Source organism: Meleagris gallopavo, chromosome 2 (assembly GCF_905368555.1).
Source record: "Meleagris gallopavo chromosome 2, MGAL_WU_HG_1.1, whole genome shotgun sequence".
Taxonomy (NCBI): Eukaryota; Metazoa; Chordata; class Aves; order Galliformes; family Phasianidae; genus Meleagris; species Meleagris gallopavo.
In genome coordinates, this window is record NC_139405.1 from 92,181,140 (window position 1) to 92,202,547 (window position 21,408).

At 35.6% G+C, this 21,408-nt stretch overlaps 1 protein-coding gene across 2 annotated transcripts in view; it reads right to left on the reverse strand.

The window, feature by feature from the left end:
* Positions 1–1,961: 1,961 nt before the first annotated feature.
* The window catches only part of MYT1L (myelin transcription factor 1 like), a 127,176-nt gene continuing 107,729 nt past the window's right edge, over positions 1,962–21,408 (reverse strand). Inside the window, exons 17-20 of one of the 2 annotated variants that reach the window (XM_085217966.1) lie at positions 10,279–10,370; positions 8,492–8,595; positions 4,971–5,114; positions 1,962–4,642 (exon numbers count right to left, since the gene is read on the reverse strand). In XM_085217966.1, coding sequence (XP_085074092.1) covers positions 4,502–4,642; positions 4,971–5,114; positions 8,492–8,595; positions 10,279–10,370 — 481 coding nt within the window. In that variant the 3' untranslated portion in view covers positions 1,962–4,501. Of the gene's footprint in view, positions 4,643–4,970; positions 5,115–8,485; positions 8,596–10,278; positions 10,371–21,408 lie in introns of both variants that reach the window. The other variant, XM_085217965.1, reaches the window with a different exon arrangement.

A 21,408-nucleotide genomic window follows, 5' to 3' on the forward strand; every position in this document is an offset into this window, starting at 1 on the left:
ACTCCATTGCCAACCCTTAAATGAGGTCTGAGAAGGGGTGGAACCAGGACCCATCCCTTTCTGGTCACTCAGGTGCACTGCCTATGTTGGCCCTGCCTTCTCACCAGGTGCTCCATCACTCATTCAGGCCATGACTTAGCATTTCTGCTAAACCCGACTTTCTCTAAAAGCTGAATTTTGGCTATTCTGGGTCTCCAAAATTTTGAGAATTGCCTGCCAACTCTGTTCCATTTGTTATTATTTAATTTGGTGAAATAATGTAGTGAAATGTTTTTAGCACCTCTGGTAATAAAAAAAAATATGCACTGTTTGAATGACATGTAAAAGTGCATCTAGAAGTTTCTTTGTGTTCAACTTTTCTCAGAATTTCTTTAACTTTCTTTATTCCATGGCCTGTTCTGCTAATTTTCTTTAGCATAATTCTGATACCAACAAAACAACATATCTGTTCGATACATGAAGCAGAGCATTAGTCTTCTACATGCATTTTTAGGCCACATGTCTTAAATTACTGTTTGATAGAGATCATTAGAAAAAGATTACAGTTGTCCTCTAAAAGATGTTCACTTCTTCCACATGTTCACCTCTTGTAGTCTCTTCCTCTTTTTTCTAACTTTTTCATTTTGTTGTTTCTTTCAGAAAAAGTCTCACAATAAGACTATAAAATCAAGATCTAACGTGAAAAACTTTCTATTACTTCATCTATAGTAAGCATAACAAGAAACAGAAGAGATCTGGGAGATCATGATTAATAATAAATTTTTATGTGATGCTAAAAAATAAGATGAGCTTTTCTAAAAAATTGCCTTACATGCACAAAAATATATATTGCATTGTGTGTAACAAGTTCATACAGAGTCATACACCTTGCTGCAATGTCCTCAGTTAGCAGACATGATTTTATCTGCCTTTTTTATTTTACATTTTATTCTGCCAATTGTCCTGGACCCTTTGTATTCACTCCCTTCCCTCAACCAACAAGCATTTGCTAGAGACAGAGACAGCTGAGAATTTGTATGGCAGCTACTATATTGGTCACTTACGATGATCTCTAAGGAATTCAATTAAGAGGAAGGGCATGCAGAATTAATTATTGATAACACTGCATAACGCTGGACATAATATGCATGCAATACAGGAACTAAGCATATGGTAAAGTCATAATTAATCTTATAAATCAATTAATTGCTAATCTCCTGTGTAATTACTTTTGTTTGTTTCCCAGGAAGATATTTTAATTAGATTGTTTAAAAGTGATAATGAAATTGAAACCAGTTTTTAGCACTTTGCAGGCATAACATTGGTTACGTTGTGGTGCAGATCACAGTTAATATTGAACATAACAGCTGTTACTGAAGGTCACTCTTCCTGCTACAAGCAGCGCCTACCAAAAGTGTCAACTGGTCGTTGTCCTTCGCCTCTTCTGAGGACAGACTATAAAAGCTCTGGTTTGAAAATTCTTACTGCAGGTCAAAAGAAATTGAAAATCATCCCATCTGAAGTTCATGTTCAATTCACTGTTTTTGAGTCTGAGGACCTAATTATCAGTGTACTTCATTTTAAACATATAATCCTTCCATTACACTTATCAGGCCAGGGAAACACTGTAAAATTTCTGTCTAGGATATTCTGAAATGTTAGAATAAACTTCTCCTTGGTTTTACAAATTTCTGTCGAGCAGGAAGTATATAATTCAAAGAGGCAGTCATATCCTGCCTGAAGAGCTCGAGGAATCAGAGACTATGGCTACTTATTAAAAATTGTCTATAAGGATATCTTTGTAGATGCCATGTGCTAAATAAAGTGAAATTCTGAAACTGATCATAGAACCACTGTGCTACAAATGTGGCAACACATTTTTTTATTTATTTAGAGTAAGATGTGTTAACATCCAGCATGACAAAATTTGTACAAAGTTCACAATTTAAAAATGAAGTCTCACAGCAACTTGTGATTCCACACATTTATAGCAAAATTAAAATGTCAACAAATCCATGCCGTGTAGTACAAAAATAAATCAAACTTCAGTTCCACAGAGAGCACAATAAATAGTTTATACAAAATTCTGTCTTAATAAATGATTACTTAAATTAACTTAGAAATGAATATGAACAATAAGTTATAATAAATAAACTCTGATGACTCACAATAATTTCATATGAAAGGTCAGCATTCTAATATGTGACACTTTTGTGATCCCTATATAATAGTCACAGATAACTTTTGATTTGATATTATGTACCAACATTAGATGAGCAGCAGATTTGTGCTTAAAATCCCTTTCCATTGTACATAGGTGATAACAATAAGAATCCAAAACTGATACTATCTATTACTCTACTGAAAGCATTACTATACTGGCAAAGAAGCTGCAGACACAATGCAGTGGAAAAATGCATATGCCATTATGAACAATGAAAGCCCTAAAAGGAGGCTAGGGCAAAAGTACAATATATATGGCAGAAGGTGAACAACAAGCACCTTGCTTCAGCTCTCAAAAAGGCAATTCTGAGCATGGCAGCTACAACTAATAGCACAACAGAAAAAGGGCACTGTACAGATAAGATACTGCAGAGCCCCAAAGTAATTACATAATCTTTTCCCAGCTAGTTATTAAAGTCCTCGTGGAAAACTGTAAGCTTTTGTACAGTGAATAGTATAAAGTGCCGCTGGGATATACATATATTTATACATATATATATATACCGAGGTTGAGTATTGTATCAGAATATTTGTTGTGAGATCCCTGTAGTCTCCCTTAGCAATATTACTGGATTGGCCATAATGGCTTCCACTATAATTTGTTCTAGTTTAGTGTCACAAGGCTAATGACACAAGAAATTGCACACCTCCGTATGGATATATAGGGCAAGGTAAGTGCAAATAGTCAACTGGCACATTGTGGGGACAATGACCCTGTAAGTCCTGTTCTGCTAAAAATATTTTTATTTTTTACAAAATCCATCTTTTTCATAACAAAATTTTAAAGTACTTTTGTACTTTCTGCATAACATCAAGACATGGAAGGAAAAAGATATGCTATCAAATTTAAATAAATTCAACATCCGTAAAACACAACACGTCACCAAATTTACTACTTAAAAAAAGAAAAATGTAGTAATAAAAAGTGGTCTTATGCATACATATAGTGCAGTCATTTTGAAGAAAACAATCAAATCTTGAAGATACAAATAAGTTTTATCTTAAAATGATCCAGTTTAAAGCAAAAAAAAAGTGCCGAAGTATATTTAGTTACATTAAAAATTTGATTGCATTCATTTTTGCAATAGGTAATAGTAGAACGAATACAAAGCATGTGTGAATGCTGCAGTAATGATTGTTCTCCAACTAAAAGCAAAACATAAATGTTGAAATATTAAAAATGGGATCAAATGCTTGGCCAAACAAAAGGAAAAGTCTTTACTGAACTGCATTCCCACTACAGAGAGCAGTGAATGCAGTTCAGTAATGCTAACAGAAGCAGATCATTTGTGTTTATCCCAAAACTGAAGATGTGAAAAGGCAATATTAATTTTAAAATATTGTCCTCCATCTTGAATTGGAAATACAGAATTTCTGAAAGATGAACTACATTGCTATAACAGATAATTCAGAGGGGCACTAGCAGTCCAGCAGAGGTATGAGAATGTTGGCTCCAAAGTTTATTTGAAAATAAAAGCTGAAATCTTCACGTTGTCCACCTCTGATATAGTTCTTTTCATAATGGAAGTTCCCATATTCATACCATGTAATGCTTAGAAGTTAATTAAAAAGTGCTGTTTAAGCTGCTTTGAATCTTCTGTCAAGTTTCCATGGCTTGATGTTGTCTTACAATAAATTACCCATTTTGTATCTTACATCTAATCCATGCCATTTTCTTGGAATTCAAAAAACCTCATTTTATTGCCCCCACCACACACCATCCTCCAAAAACAAAAGTCACATAATATTTTCAAGCATTGTTCAAAAATAAAGCATTTTTGCAACCAATTCTTGCTATGAAACAATATGCACACAAAATGTATTTCTTAAATCCCATAAAATCCTCCAACATGAGGCAAAATGATAGTGTTTAAAAAGTGGCTGCAGACCGCAACATTGTCATTCAAAGCTGTTTTTTTTTTTTGTCCATTTCAGTTCAAAATACTAAAACATTTAATCACTAAAGCATTAAAAAGAATTTACACTCTATTTATTTTGATCAGCTTACCTCTTCAGAAATATATATACCCCAAAAATGTGCATACATTAGCAGCTATAAACATTACATGGCATATCACACTATGTCAGCTTATATGAAAACGTACAAAATGTGAATGTATTCAAAAAACTATTCTGCAGTTACTATCTTTAAAGCAAGACATAAAATCATTATGAAGTCTTGTAAGCATAACACTGTTTCAAACAGAAATAAATATATAACACTTTCTGGTAAATTACAGCAGCAAAAAACAAGAGGCATCCTTTTTTTAAGCAAGACTTTCACCACTATAGCAGCTGTTCAGACCTGAATTCCTCTCACAGCCTGCTTTATATTTTCCAGTAGGGCTTTATTTTCTGGACTCTGATAACGATCTTGATTTGTATACATGTCCGTCAAAGTGGTCACGTAAGCATCAAAATTTTGTTCATTGATTGGTTCCTACGAGATATTAAATAGTAGTTCATATACAACTTTTATTTTCTTAATTGTATATTCATTTAAGCATAACATATTATCAAGGCATAACTGCCACCATTTTTTATAATATTTAAAATGCCTATTTAGTTCTTACTTAATTTTTTTTTACAGGATACACCGGAACAGGCCCTCCATGTCTTTGTTAGCAGTTAAATGTATCTTTATGGTTTCAGTGCTGTTACCACAAATATCCAACTGGTTGATGAAACGTAAACATAAAAAAGACATCTATTGTATGAAGTGAACTGAAGATCGCCAAATTCCTTAACTTGTGCTCTCAATCACTTACCATATGTGGCAGCTGGATATTAGCTAGACTATGAATTAAAGACTGGCTTAAATTGGCCAATTCATGAAGAAGAGACTCATTTTGCTGTTCAATTACTTTGTTCTCCTCTTCTATCGTCTTCAGGTTGCTCTCCATTGTGGTAATCTAAAATGGACAAATTTGTGTACAATGTAATATAAGGCAAGCTGTTATAAAGCATGTGCTCTTCAAAGGGAGTAATAATAAAAATACCAGAGAAAGGAGAAAAATATCTATTATTGAAACTAAAGAGGGTTTTGCCTGAGCCTGAAATTCTTATCATTGTTAAAGGCATCTTTTTACAACTGCAAGTGAATGGCTTGTTTTTTTTTAATATTGGCAATAATGAATGAAGCTGGATTTAGTTTTACTGTTATTGAGATTTTCTTTTTGCACTGAAGGGCATTAAGAAGAACCTTAGTTCTGCAAATTCACCCATGTGATTTAACAGTTCCACTCCTAGAAGCCTAGTTGTCAGTGGTACATTTCTAATATTTTTCGCAATCCATATATTGCTAGTTAAGCATGCACAGCTCCTTGATATCAGCGTTGTCAGTTTTTTGTAATTATAATTTTTTTTTCTATGCAAATTCATAGGGCTGCTTTTGAAAGCTGACCAATGTATGGTATTGCAACCGAGTGTGCTGCTGGTGTCCCCAGGTGACAAGACGCAAGATAGCTGCAGCCTTGTGATGTGCTCAAGCTAAAAATCATTGTGGAGGCAACTTACCCAACTGATGCAGAGCACAGTACTAACAAAGTTGTACGGATTTCAGATGAGCACTGGCTCATGTTCAACTCATCAAGAGCACATTCAGAGCTCAGTGGTACCTATTTACACTTTTCTTTGTAGACCTGTCCTAACTTTCCACACTGGATGACAACTGTAAACAGCTATTACAAACTGTGAAGTGTGTTTGTCTGTGTAGGTTAAAATAGAGAAAAAGAAGCCAGAGGAATGGAAAAATGCTAAAGAACACAAAGTTTTAAATTATCAGAATGAGCTTAATTTATTTCTGCTTTGGTATAACGGAAAGGATAGAATTTCAACCCACTCTCGGGAATCTGCATTAGCAGGGGAGTAGGACCTCTAGATAATTTCTAGAGGTCCTTTCCAACCCCTATGATTACTCTTCTGTGATTTTGTGGTTCTGTAATACTGAGCTGAAGTGTTTGAGCAGTAACAGCCATGAGAAAGGGAAATTTTAGTCAACAGCTGGCACAATCAGGTTGTTTTATTCTGGACCCAGAGGTTAAGTCTGCTTATGGAAATACAGCCCGTTAGTTTGTAGACTTAACTTTGACAAGTGTGCAACTTTGACATGTGGCAACACATAAAACAATCTTTAGGTAGATCTGATTTTGATTACACTTGTATATATAGCAATTAATCCATGCTGTCAGTATTGCAGGAGCTTGATCTGTCACAATTAATTGTTTATTAGCTACTTCTACAACACACTATAGCAGGCAAAATACTTTTATTCAGTTTTGGAACTGGGAACATATCCTCCTCTTTTGTTTTGCTTTCAACTTTTGCATACTAGAGAGCAACTCCATGCAAATAGAAAACGTTTTCTGTAGGTGCTTGTTAGAGTCAGCCATGCTCCAATATTTACCCTAAAAACAAATTCTTTATTAGAGACCAATATGAAGAGCCTGATGTCAGTGAAAGCTAGTTAAGTATGGCATGATGCTGCTGTCTCACAATAATTTAAATACCTAGAAAATCTATTAAAAATTATAATTGAGTATTGCCACCTAAATAGATTTTTTTTCCCTTGGGCTGTGTCAAGTGAGATGCTGACAATCTGAAAATTAATTACTTGCAGATTTTTCTTTCCCTATCTTATGTTTATATGTTTCTACTCCTCTCATACTTTTGGAGCTGCAAGTTAAAATCAAACAAATTTACTAGAAGATCTTAAATTAAAAATGTTTTGTTCCAAGTCTTATGCAAAAATGCAGCTGGTATAGGAAAGTGTTATGTGTGTAAATGAGATAAAGTCTGTAATACAACTTCCCACTGTTTTAAATATGAAAGATTCTATGTGGAAGAGAAGTCCTTGTTGCAGGAAAAACTTTGACTGGCACTTAAAATCATACAATATTCAAGACCTCAAGAAACACAACTTTTGCTAGTTATGGTGTTCACAAAATTAACACTATTTTCTCATTGTATATACTTCTGTGAAGTTTTATTGTTATCTAGATGATTTTGTAAAGATTTATCAGTAAACATTTTGCCATGCTTAATTTTAATGTTCTAAAAAGAGGGATCTGTTGACTTGGATATGATCTTAATAGATTGACAGTGACTGTGATATAACTGTGTTGGAAATGTAGATTGCTTGTCTTCAGGAGAGTGTCATAATTCTTAACTGAAGCCTCATATAAGTAAAAGAAAAGAAAAGGCAGCTTAGAACCTTCCAGTTTCAAAACTCACTAACAAATTCTGCCTATTGTGGTATTTACAGATTTCCTGCCACTGAGTAGTCTTCTTGCCCTCTTTTTTTTTCTTTTTTTTTAATACTTGATCACATTAGATTAGAACTTGTAAAACACCCATAAAATCCTATCAAGATCAAATAATGACAGACAACCCTGAATAAAACTGAAATGGGGCTTCAATATCAATTCTGCTATTATTTGGAAGTCAAACAAAAACACTCTATTTTTGAATATACAAGAGGAGGACAGTGGACACTGCACGCTTCTCTACAAGCAAAAAAGTAGCAAGGAACAGCCATCTCTACTTCCATTAGGTAGGATCAGTGTGCCTTTAATGCTTACCATCACGGGAGTGAAAAATACTGGGAATGGCAGTAAAACTCTCTGTAGCTGTCTGTACTCAAATCATGGGAATAAAACAGCACCAAAAATTATGCTGGACTGTGGAAAATGTCAGGGAAGGAATTCAATTTATTTCCTTCCTTTGCTTTTTCCATTCAGCATTAGGACTGAAAAGTGAGAATAAAGTGAGGTTTTAACATCAGTTTTCCCATGTTTTCGACAGATTTATTGGGAACCTAAAAGGAACTAAGCTGGATCCATGAAACCACTCTTGCTGCCAAGAGCTGCTCTACGTGATGAAATGTAATAGGTACTCCCTTCTATATCTAAATTTCCTTTGTAAAACAAACCTGAAAAAAGCCACATTGTTCATTTGGGCTCCTTCACCTTGTGACTTATGTTAATGACTATGATCTAACCTAATAATTTAACTACTATTAGAAATGTATATGTAGCTTTATCAAGGGGAAATACAAAGCTGACAGGTCATGCTTTTGTCATTGTTTTTGAAAGTATAATTAGCTAGGGCTCTTTTTTTTAATGGTGGTAATTGATGTGGAAATTGCATTTTGAATATTGTTTTCTGATTTTATAAATGGCTCACATATTAGTATGTGAGGAATATGAAAGACTACAATATATTTCCCATATTTCTTTTAATCAGTCATGTAGGAAAAGCAGCTGAATTTAGGGCTTCATAAAACTGTTACCTGAGTTCTGAGTTTAATCATGTCAGCTTCCATCTGGGAGTTGGATTCATTTAGTTCTTTGATTTCTTCATCTAACTGTTTAATTTCTTCATCATTTTCTATACCTATGCAATATAAAAATAAAAGATGTATTAAAATACCAAAGCTTTAAATCAGAGTTCAGCAAATTAATTACTTCCATATTTAAAATATAATTTACTTCAAGTAAAAGTTTTAGAGAAAAAAAAATACAGAAGAAGGAAATGCTCTTCAAACTTGTGTTCTGAAGTTAAAATGTTAAATATATTTTCCACAGCTTTTAAATCAGCAATAATTTTCCAGCATGTGTTATGAAAATGCCTGGAGAATCAGTAAGTCACAACTTTCTTTTTATACATACTGATTTTAACACTGCATTAAAAGAGAGGCACCTGTAACAACAAATTCTGCTCCGCAGTCTTATTTAACTTATTTGAAGGACTATCCTAATTTATAGATCTTCTGAAGGAAAAGAAAATATCTTAACATGATAATTTTTCATAGCACAATGCTGTCAAAATCATTTCCCAACATAGTAAAATTTTGTTGATGCATTAGGATATATTCCAATTCTGCTGTTGCTTTTAATATTTGCATGGTTCAGAAGAGTGATATATAATGATATTCAGGGCAATTTGCAAAATGGAAACGATTTTTTAGTTTTATGGCTTAAATATTTAAAGAACTGGTACCTATATCTTTAAGAATTCAGAAATTAATAAACTCTGTAGGTTTTATTTATTCATTTAATTATCACAGCAAAGCATATAACAATCCTAGGAAGAAATGTAACTGGTTTTGCTAAAGTCTGAAGTCCTAAAGCTAGAGAGTTTGTGTTCCCATTGGCTTGTTCTTACACATCTTTCCCCACTATTCCTCACTATAACAGGAAGAATGCTGTGTGTCTCTATAAGCATCCCAAATGTCTGTATCCAATTCCCGAAGGCTTTCCTCCTGGATATGGCATTTTGTAGAGAAAATTACGCCCAGACCTTCACCTCCTTGAATACTAGCAACTGAACCAACACATTCTCCAGCTGTGCTGGCAATGTGGGTTGCAATGGCTCTTCCAAAAGCTTCTTCTTTAAATGCTTTTTGGCTCTGAAATACATTTGATGCCAGCATTTAAGAAGGCAGCATATTAAGCATGGACAATCACAGATGAAGTGACTATGTCAAGTTCTCCAAGAAAAATTAGGACTTAGGTACCTCATAGACAACACATTTATGCACTACCTGTCTGAAGCCCCTACAGTTTGCTTTATTTGCACTTCAGGTACTAGGGTAGCTTCTTCAGTTTCATGGAAGGTACTTGCATCATCTTTCCTGCAACTCAAGTTTCCCAGGAAAGACTGCAGATGATTGGAGATGAAATGGCACAAGAGGTTACAGAACCCCAACTCCAAATGAATTCAAGGGACCTCATAAGGACTTGACACCTCTGGAAATAAATTCTTTTCCTCCTTTAAATCCTGCAACAACACAGGGTCACCCGTCTACCTTGGTGAATGAGATATGAATCAGAGAACCGGAAAATTACAATGGTGTACTCTACTTTGAAATATTTTAGAGTTATTTGAGTGTAACAGGCCAGTCTGACTCACTCCACTGTTGGCTCAGATTTCCACAGCACAAAGCCCAGTTTAAATTTTACTGACCTTGAATTCACACTTTATAAAAAGGTTTCCACACACAGAAAAAAGAGCCCATAGTGACAACTTTAGCTACCAATGAAATACTGTATTAAAAGGTAATGATTAAAAATTTACCATTACTGGCCCGCTGCTTTATTGTTAGCATTTGTTCTCCAGACAGCTTTGCTTTCTTCATTGCTGAAGTAGCTCTGGGACATCCTGATAAACTGTGAACATTAAAAAGCTTATTAATTTTGATAGATATTTGAAAATAAATCTTTAATCCAAAGCTGTGACAGAAAGCAGTATTAGACATGAAGTTTATTGTCATTGCCCGGTACTGAAAGAGTGTGCTAGTCTAAAAAAAAAAAGAAATGAAAAAGACTTACCAGTAGTTATTTCATGATTTTATTCTTCCATACAAATTCTTTTTGTGTAAACGCTAACATAAAAGTCAGATATATCTTGTAAAAATATAAACCAAGGAACAACAGTCCAATTTTCTAATGCGCTTCTTAAAAATTTATATTTTAAAAGTAGTTACTCCTCCACCTCAAATTTACAAATGACTCCTCTTTGAACTTCCACTCATTTTAATTAATAGTCCAAACATTAATTAACTGATGTGCATCAAAACAATTAACCCTTACACACTAAGCTTTTCTTAGTGAATATAGTGTACTGAGCTGAGTAAATTGCTCTTCTTTAATTACTTCTTTAAAAAAAAAAAACAAAAACAGTATCTGTGTGTCACTTTTCTGTTGAAGCATAAGAAATGACCCAAATGTTCCCATAAAAATGACCTTACTTAGAATATGGATCTCTTAAAATGTATATTTGATACACTCACAGATGGAGACTCAGTTACTGCTTGTCTCTCATGTTGTCAAAACTTTTAATTACATCATACAAAATAGTTTGATGTCAAATGCAATCTCAGCAGATTTTGTTATGGGAAATGCTCACTATTTTTATGTAATTATATACATCATACAGTCTGTTCTTTAAAAGTCACATCCTTAATGCATATCACAAGTAAGATTAAATATATATTCAATCTGATTGAAACTTTTGAAACTTACTAAACAATTCCATAATCCTTCAGGACTCATGATTTCATAAACACTAGAACTGAAAAATGTTGCACACATGTCACTGCCTCCTGATAATATCTCTGCAATATGGAACAAGTTTCTGCGAAAGATATCTTTGAGTAAAAGCATTTACTTAGGTACAGACCCAACTTCACACTAAAAAAAAATTAAGTATAATATGTAATTATTTAGAATTTTTCTCTAAAAAGCCTGGGCTACTATTATCAAGTGCAGCCAATTTAGAAAAGGCAATTTTCCCAAAAAATGTTTAAAACTTAAATTTATTTCCTCAGAAGAAAAATCAGTGTTCAACATCCAGACTTGTTTCTGAGAAGATATATAACAACCCTGGCAGTATCAAGAAAGAGCATGACCTAATACCTTTTCACTATTGCCTAAGTAGTAGGATGACACAGTATTCCAAGCTCTACTCCAGACTCAAGGCTTGACCGCAGAAAAACTCTCCTCTTAAAGTGACAATGGGAGTGCTGGGGAAGATTAAAGAGAAGGAGGTTGTGTATTTTGGGGAAAAAAAAAAAACAAACATCGGTGCAGGGAAAGGAATTAAAGATAACAACAGTATATGTATTGCAACAATTACATTAGTTTACTCTTATCTTGATCCTCAGCTTTTTCCTTTTCAAAAGCTGTAATAGCTGCCCAACCAGGGAACTCCTCAAAATGAAATTCTCTCTCAAAATAGCCCATAAGTATAGCTATTCCAACCCTACACAGAATTGGATGCTAGAATTGCATCTACCCAAAACCACAAAATAACAAAACAAAGTGTAATCATAAGCAGCAGAAATTGACATTGTATGCCTACATCCAAGGTTTTGTTCCTCATTAGTCATCTAATAGATGGAAGAGAGTTTTGACTAAAAGGGCTTCTTTCAGTGGTAGTGCCCAAACTACTGACTACAGCCAATTTCTTCTTTTGACCTCCCTAGCCCTTATGTACACAGTTTTAACACATGCACTATGGTACTGCTATGATTACCTTTAGCTTATTAGGTTCTTGTTTTTAGAAGAAGTAACAAATGAGCATAATCTCCTGGCTTTTCCTGTAGCTTTGATTAATTTAAGGGAGCGTTCTATACTCCTAAAGACACCAAACTCAACACACAGGAAGATGTTAAATTCAGACCATGCCATCAACCTCCTCTGCAGGTCTTTACTGGCAAACCTGTCTCCCCATTAGTTCCATATTGTATTGTAACTGGGAAGTTCCCTTTCCAGGCTCTTATAATTTTAAAGAAGCAGTGATTAAGTTAGTAATCTAAATTAGCAAACTGAGTTCTACTAAATCATATTTAACTTGGCTACGTTCTTCAGAAATGCACAAGACAAAGATATCAATATGCATCCTCTTTGCCTAGCTCTGCTCTTAATGAAGGTATCATTAAATACTTTAAATCATAAAAGAATAAATTAGAATTCTGATGATAAGTTTCCACTCTGCAAGGACATCCTAACTCTTCCTTTCTACCATCCAGTACCTGAAGGGGGCCTACAGAAAGCTGTGGAGGGACTTTTTATAAGGGCAGGTAGTGACAGGTTGAGGAAAATGGAAGAGGGTAGATTTACACTAGGTATCAGGAAGAAATTCTTAACTGTGAGAGTGGTGAGACACTGGAACAGGTTATGGATGCCCCCTCCCTGGAAGCATTCAGGGCCAGGGTGGATGGGGCTTTGAGGAACCTGGTCTAGAGGGAGGTGTCCCTGCCTGTAGCAGGGGGTTGGAACTAGATGATCTTAAAGGTCCCTTCCAACCCAAACCATTCTATGATTCTATGATTCTTGACTGCACTTTCATGTAAAGGTAATTACTTGCTTTTTTCCTAAGATGAGAATAACCAAACAAGGACAGGACATATGGAAGGTAAGATGAGAAAAAGGGACAAGTCAGCATTACACCAGAAGTGGACTGCTGTACAGCAAATAAAAATCATAGAGGTATACAGTTAACTAAAAGCTTCAATTGAGATCCTAGAGGAACTGAGAGTAGCTCCAGATTTCTAGAAAATTGAAGACATAATAACAGTGGTGGGGAAAAAAAAAAGCACAGGTATGATCTTTTTTTTGTCTCAAATATCTTTAGATTTTAGTAATACACAAGTAAGTTCCGTTTCAGTTCTTTAAGAATGTACTAGTTTTAGAGTTAATTTTCTTCATAGTAGCTAGCCCACACACCACTATGTTTTGGATGTGTAATGAAAAACACACTAATGGTGATAACACACTGATGTTTTAGTTGTTGTTGAGCAGTTCTTTCACAGAGCCAAGCACTTTCCTGCTTCTCACACCACCTTGCCTGTGAGGAGCTAGGGGTGTGCCAAGTGGCTGTGAGAGGAAAGAACCAGGACAGCTGACTCAAACTGGCCAAAGTTATATTCCATATCATATGACATCATGCACAGCAATGAAATTGGGAAGAAGAGAAGAAAGAAGTGTGTTCTGGCGTTATGGCACTGTCTTTCCAAGTAACCATTATGTATGAAGATCTCTGATTTCCTGGAAAGGGCAGAATATCTGCCTGCTGATAGGAAGTAGTAAATTAATTCCTTGTTTTGTTTTGTTTTGCTTGTGCATGCAACTTTTGCTTTACCTAGTAAATTTTCTTTATCTCAACCCATAAGTTTTTTCAAATTTATTTGCCTTTTCAGTTCTTTTGCTCACCCTATTGTGGAGGGAGTGAGCGGCTGTGTTGGACATAGCTCTCTATTGGCTCTAAATCTCAATAAAGATTTAAGGAAAATAAGTCACATACATCTGAAAAATAAAAAATAAAAAATAAAAAATAAAAAATAAAGACCAAGACAAACAAGCTAGCTAGTAATTCTGATAAGGATACTATCAATTTTAAAGCCTTTACAGTTGATACTGTGTCACAGATTTTTCTGCTACAAGTCAAATTACTGTGTATTCCTGCTTTGGTTTGTTTTTTGTATTTTAAACAAACCTTCCACTGACTTGTACACAATTGGAGAAGTCTAGAGCTTGTTCATTCCAGTAAAGAACTCATAAAATTAATCACAATTATCTCACTTGCCACTGCCATTATTCTCATACACATGAATAATAATGTAAAATAAAATACAAGCATAGTTGAGCATTTTTTTCTTCTCTATTAAAAATGAATAAGGCTTTCTAACAACACTTCTGGGAGTATGGTGTAATAGTCTACACATAACGAGGCATCATTTATCTCTGTTTGACTGTGGATGCTCCAGGGCTTGAAGCTACAGCATTTCAGGTGGAGCTGTGAGAAGTGCAATACTCAACTCCTGTCTCCCTCTGAATTCCTGATTCAGCAGGAGCTGAGATTCTACTGGTGGTCATCAGCAACTTGTCTCCTTGAGATGCCGTACTTCTTGGCTCTCACTGAGTTTCTACTATCAGTTCTTTAATTTGAGAAAGAAAAGTGCAGTGTGGTATATAATCCTTGAAAGTGAGCCACTGCAACAATTTACAGAAAACCTATGAAAAAAATGAATTAAACTGTTGAATTAAAGTGACCTGGGGTCACGTCCTGCAAACCTCCTGTAAGGTACGTGCTAAAATTTGAGCAAGCCTCAATTTTTGCTGCTTGGCTGTGTACATCTGACATTGAAGCACATCGTTTATATCGCAAATTTGCTTTTGTTGGGAATGGGTGCTAGATAAAGAGGTGCATGATTGGGACATAATCATGCAGGTTTTGCTTTATAAGAATGGCAGTGTCGATGCAATAGACATTTCTATACACTATACTCCTGCATTAATTGGAGTTCTTTTTTTCAGGAACACTTTGCAAACGGAGGAATGCAGAGGTAAAGTACAAGTAGCACAATCCACAAAATAAGCCCAATCCATATAGAGCTACATTTGCATTTTGGCCCAAGTTTAATGAGGAGTAGTGGTTTACAGAAACCCAGTCATCTACGACGTATGCAGAAAGACTACATGCAGAAATTAGGATAAAGCACATATGGTCATTGCATTGTTTATGAGTTGAATATGATGTTAAGAATGCATTTTCTTTTTCTTGTTTATTAGTCTAGTTACATTGCAAACAGTGCCTAGTCATATAATCATTAGATTTGAAAAGTAAAGTTGAATTGGTCCCAAAATAAAAGAAAAATTACTGGGGGAAAAAGTTTGAAGGAGATTTCTCACTAGTAGTTAGTACACGTTTACAAAAAAATCTAGTTTAAAACAATGAAACATGGGCTAAAATGCTGAACTGTATCAAGAATATAATAGTGCTGTCTTTGAGGGTACAAAGAAGAAAAGTCATCTGAATGGAGGGATCATTGACCAAGTGGAGTAATTGCCTGGGTGACCGATCTTAGCTATCACTTTAATTTTTTTTTTTTTTTTTTGGTCTCAGCAGACAGACATAGTCTGGTTGCTCTTCAGGATAAAGGAATTGTACTTTTCCCATCAAGTGAAGAAAACATTCTCCAAGCAGCAATTTGGGGATGTGGAAAAGTAGGAGATATAGGTCAAAATAAAATGCAGCTTTTGTATTTGGTGTGTGAAGTGCTGAAGTTTACAGAGAAAGAAAGAACAGGAAATAAAGAAACAAGACGGTTTATCTCGAGTAACAACAAAGTATCCTGAGGGCTAATTTTATAAATTTTATAAACATTTTAAGATGTTTAAAGATTCACCACCATTGTGGGATTTTTGTTTTGCTGTTTTTTATTTGTTGTGGGTTTTTTTGTTTATTTTTGGTAATTTTTTGGAAAAGTTAAGAAAATGAAACCCTTTTCCTGTTTATTAAAAGTAGCATCATCCACAGAGTAAAGAAAGGAATATGTCCCAGGACCTCTGTTAACTACAGATAGATCCAAAACAAGCCCTGGAGAAAATCCTTTTGAAATGCAGCTAAATACAGATCACAGTGAAAACTACTGCTTCATTTTGCTAATGGAAGAAATCTTACTCTTTTGACTAAGCTCCAGAGCTGTTTGCTAGTGTTTGAAGTTCACGTTAAGAGATCAAACTCAATGATCAAAGTGACCCTTTCCTTGGTTTAATATTAAATCCATGAGCCACTCATTTTTTTTCTATGTTGAAGAGTACCAGCTGTAGAGATTTCCTTATTCCCATGAGTAAATTCTGCTATACACCTTAAAGGATGAAATATTCTGAGAACAGCACCAGCAAAGATAAAAGGAACCCTCTGTGGCTGAGCACTCATTTTTATTTACATTCAAGCGTGATTGGCTTCTCCCCAGCTTCTTACTGAACTGTGAAATAAAGGGAGTCCAGGAGTGTTAGTGATGGAGAGGTTCTGCAAACAAGGTAGTTCTGTTTGCTTGGAGATTACTGGGACTCATGTAGGAATCACCTCCTCCCCACCAGCTACACAACACCAGCTGCCTTTGTGCTGTGTTGGAAGAAACTATCTCTTCAGCTCTATTTCAGAATTCTTCACGCAGAAAAAAATAATTTCTGATTAATGTAGTGGTTTTTAAGCCTTATTCTCTCTTTAAAGCATTTTTGGTGTACTTCCAACTCATACCTAAATGCCAGTGTAGAAACTTTCAGTTAAGTTTTCAGTCATGAGGGAAAATAAGAAGACTAAAATCCTGATGTGTTAAGTGGCAGTTTCTACAGCAAGCTGCTTTATAAAGCTGCTGAGGAAAATAGCTCAGATTTGATTTTTGTTTAAACAAATATTTGCTTTGGTTCCAGAACTAAAAACACTTAGAACATTACCTAAGTGGAAAGAGAAAAAATACAGCCTGATTAAAATTAAATGTAAACTTCTTGATATCATTTTAATTATAATTGATCATTGTTTCAGAAAGACTTCCTGCAAATAACTACTTTCTTAGTTTGGAGTGGGAGGGTTAAAGCAGTGCTAAAATTTGGTTGTTCAAGCAACACATAGAACTGCTATATAGAGTGAATGGCCATGATACACACAAGCTGATAGAGCTTTTTTTTTTTTTGAGTCAATCTCAGAGTGTTGGAACTGTAAGAACACTGCTAAAGTTGTCCTTCAGCTGGGGCATACTTAGTCCTGTGGCAAATCTACATGATATTTTGCTAACTTAAGTTGCTTAGACAGTAGAGGCTCTGCAGATGGGCTTTTCATACATGCCAATAAGCACTGACCTCTATCATTCCTGAACAGAGAAAGGGTTTTTGCCTGTTGCCCAATGATGTAATAACTGTTAAAAATCTTGCACTACTCTCAAGCAAAGGAGGAAACATTGCAGCACATTACAGGTGTGAAGGTGGCCCTATAAACTATGGGGACAATGAAGGCGCTTAATAGAGCACCACTGATGAGAGTTTCCCAGAGGTAGGGGCCCAACTCTGGTTACTGCAAAGTTTATCGGTCTCTCTACTGTCGCGTTACAGCACATAACAGTACAGATGATCTGAAGACTGGTGGGCTTGCTGGTAACTCAAATAGTGTTGTGAAAGTGAAGACTGAGACTTGCCTATGTGTAATAGGCAAGGTGTATCACTAGCAACATACCTTTGATTATTTTTTGTGGGTAGCCAAAAAATTTCAAGCAACTTGTTTAGTGACCAAGTCCAGCTAGAAGCACAGTTTCTCTACGAACTTCACTAGGCAGCAGAGAGACAGCAGAACTTGAAGAGGAAAATTTGTCCCACCTGTAATCTAAAAAGCCATGCAGTGATCTCTACTTTTTTATGGGCTGTGTCTGTAATGAGGACAAACAGGCTTATAACCAGAAAGCTTCTGCTAAGTGCCTGAAATCAAGGAGACGTCACGCTGCAAGCACATGTACAAATTACCATCTACTGTCATTTGCCAGCTCTGCGCAGCTAAGTGATTTTTCTTGCTTACAGTGTGCAGTCTGCTTTTTCTAATATGAATTTCATATTATTTTCTCCTTGACTTTCCCAAGGTAAATAAGCCTCTTAAGTCCTTCTAGATTAGCTCTCTGTTAGGGGTCTATCAGTTTAGTAGACTGCATTTGATTAAAATGTTATTCCATCCTTCTTCCGGATTGTAATGAAAAGAGCTGGCAGAACTACCTGCAGTTTAAGAGCCTAACTCTTTCAAGGAACAGGCTCTGCTTTTAGTCACTTCTGACTTTTGTCAAATTTTAACTGATTTTACTGCAGTCTTTCACAGTAGATGTCTGCCTTGGGCTCATTTTTTTCCCAAATGTCATAGGAAAAAAATATTTCTCAGAATTTATTTGTATACAACTGTTTTGTTTACACTGAAGAGGAAGGAGGAAAAACAATAATTCAGTAAATACTTCTGTTTAAAGTGAGACTTGACATTTCATGAGGTATTATTCTGAGTTTAGAGAAAAATTCTGCTGTCATCATGAAAATAAACATGGATTTGGTGGAGTTACAAATCTCTGACAATCTGTCACTGGGACATGAGCAGCATATAGGTGTTAGTATTTGGGTGCCAGATAATTGATTTATTTTGTCTGTATAAAAACTGGGAGCACTCTGGGCCTTTCTTTACCATCAACCCCGTTCAGGGCTGAATGGCACAGATAAGAAGGGTGCTTCTAGGAGCCAGCTGGTGAGACCAGGTGATCTGTTCCATCAGTGCTCAGGAGAAGCATATTAGAAAATTGAGATCTATACTACTCAACCAGACAGGGCCTGGATATGACCTCAAGCCATGTCCATATGCCATAGCTCAAGCCAACTAACGTTCACCCCAACATGGCCTGGGCACCATTTTATTGGTTATCATAGTCATGGCCACCAAAAAACAGCTTATATAGAGCCAAAGTAATTCCTATGTGCAGGCACAGATGTACAAACATGAAATGCTGTACCTTTGGCTCATAAAGATTCCTAGTCTGCTCTACTGCTTGTTTTGAAATAGCATGGGAGCCTGATTTAGCAACTGATGAATAAAAACCCAGATCATACTATATTGTTTTTAATTTCATATTTTTCTTCTTTATATATATATTATTATTATATTTAATTGCCATGATCGTCTCCTTGACTTCTTAGAAATCTGCTGGCCCATTTGCATGTCTCTCATCCCTCAGTAATATCACCATGATGACACCTGTCACTGTTAGTTGTAATTAAGTTGCCAAACATAGTGAGTTTAACTAATTCTTCTGTGCTGTTAACATTATATGACTTCCTCCCACCAAAATGGAACCTAGAGCTTCTAGGAAAAAGTAAGAAAGGAGCAAAATAAATTAATGGTGGAGATTGAATAGGCAGCTAAAACCAAAAACAATAAAAGCTTTTAAAAGGCTGGATGTTAGGACATCAAGAAAAATTTATTCTCTGAACGACTGGTTAGGCATTGGAATGGGCTGCCCAGGGAGGTGACTGAGTCACTGTCCAGGGAGGTGATCAAGAAATGTTGTATTGAGGCAAATGGTTCAGCAGAAAAATACTGGTGTACCTTTTCAAGACTCTACTTTGGATTACCCCATAGTGAACTGTGTTATTAGATTACAATATACGTATCTGATCTCATCTAACTTTACAGCATTTTTCCATTCGTTTAGTAAAGTCTCTGAGTTTTCATCTTTGCACTTATTTTCAAATACAAGAAATATGTTTTTTTACTTACATATTTGAGCTTTCATTTCAAATAAGCTTTACCCAAAGAGCTGACTCCTGCTCTTCACCTAAATTCTAGGCACTTTCATTTCTCCATGAACTGAAAGGAGTATCTAACATTTAGTATCTCAGACAACTTAGAGCAATGTAAGCTCTACTGTCTATCCATGGGCCTTGTATTGCATCAACACAAAAGCTATTTCAGGTCTAAGACTCTGCAGAATTGACTTTGTTTAAATAACTGCTGCTGTACTTCTTTTAATAATACAGCTCAATTCTAAGGGTCACATTCACTGAGCTAATGCTAAGTATTTTCTAGTTTTTAAATTCCAAAACTAAGAAATACTAATGGTAAGAGAGAAGATGGCTTCAGGCACACAAATCAAAAGCTCTCCAACAATTTAGAAATGAATTTGCAGCCACTAGCATATGTTTAGAGATGTGAAGTGTATGGATTATAGACCTACTTCCCTTTCAACACTCTGCACACAAATACAGAGATGTTGAGATGTTATCCTTTGGACAAAGACTCAGGCTACAGCCCTGAGCACCAAGAGATTTGACCACAGTGGTACTTACATGCCTACACTTCAGTAGTGGAAGTTGATACTAAAGGTTCTTTTAGACATGTCTGCTTCTAGCAAACATTTAATGAGAAAAAGGATCTGCACGTGAAAATCTACAGCTCCATCCTTCTTTCCTGACATTTGTCATTTCATTTGTCAAGGGTACCTTGAGAGTTTGGGAGCTCAGAGGTTCTCTGAGGAAGTGTATGAGTGCAGGCATAAGTCTGCTTCTAGCAAGTAGCTGCTGAAGATCACTCCTGTCTTGAGCTTTGTCTTATCTTCTAGCCTGCCTGTTCACAGGCTTAGCAATGCAGCTGCGCAACTTAGAGCTGAGACCAACCTTGAATTTTCAGAGGAAATAACCCAGGTTATGCTCCTTCACCTCAGGATGTATACCTGAGTACACTGACTGCACTGCTATTATCTTCCTACAGGCTTTCTGACGGCCTTACAATTAATTAGGCTATCCTATATTATGTGGATAGTCCAAAATAATCCTCTTCTAACCACTTCTAACTTCTACTTAAATTTCTTCAGCAGATAAAAGGCACTACGTGATGCCTATTACTTTCTTCCATCATACCTAAGCATTTTGCAAACCCAGTTTGCAAACCCAGGGACATGCTGTTGCTGCTCAAGCATAAATCCTATTCTATAAACTTGCTTTAAATATAAAATGCAGATTCCTATTCTTGGAATTCCACTGTGTGATAACTAAATTGCATTTTCTTATATCCTATCTCATTTACCTATCTACAGACTCTTTCCAATTCATTTTCATATTAGTAATAGGTCACCTTATTTCACACTGGCCTTTCCTTCTGGCCCTGTCTCCTTTGTGAACCATACTACTCCAAATCCTTGCTTCAAATCCATCCTGGTAACTCTTTGTTGCCATTCTTTCCTGCACAAAATTCCTTGATAAGACTATTCATAAGAATTTCTGTGGACAGGAAAACCAAACACTGAACAAGCATGTTGTTGGTGCTCTTGTACATAGGACAGGAGTCTGAATTTACTAAAGTTCATGACTTTTTCCATTGACTACTCATTCCTTCTTCAGAGATATG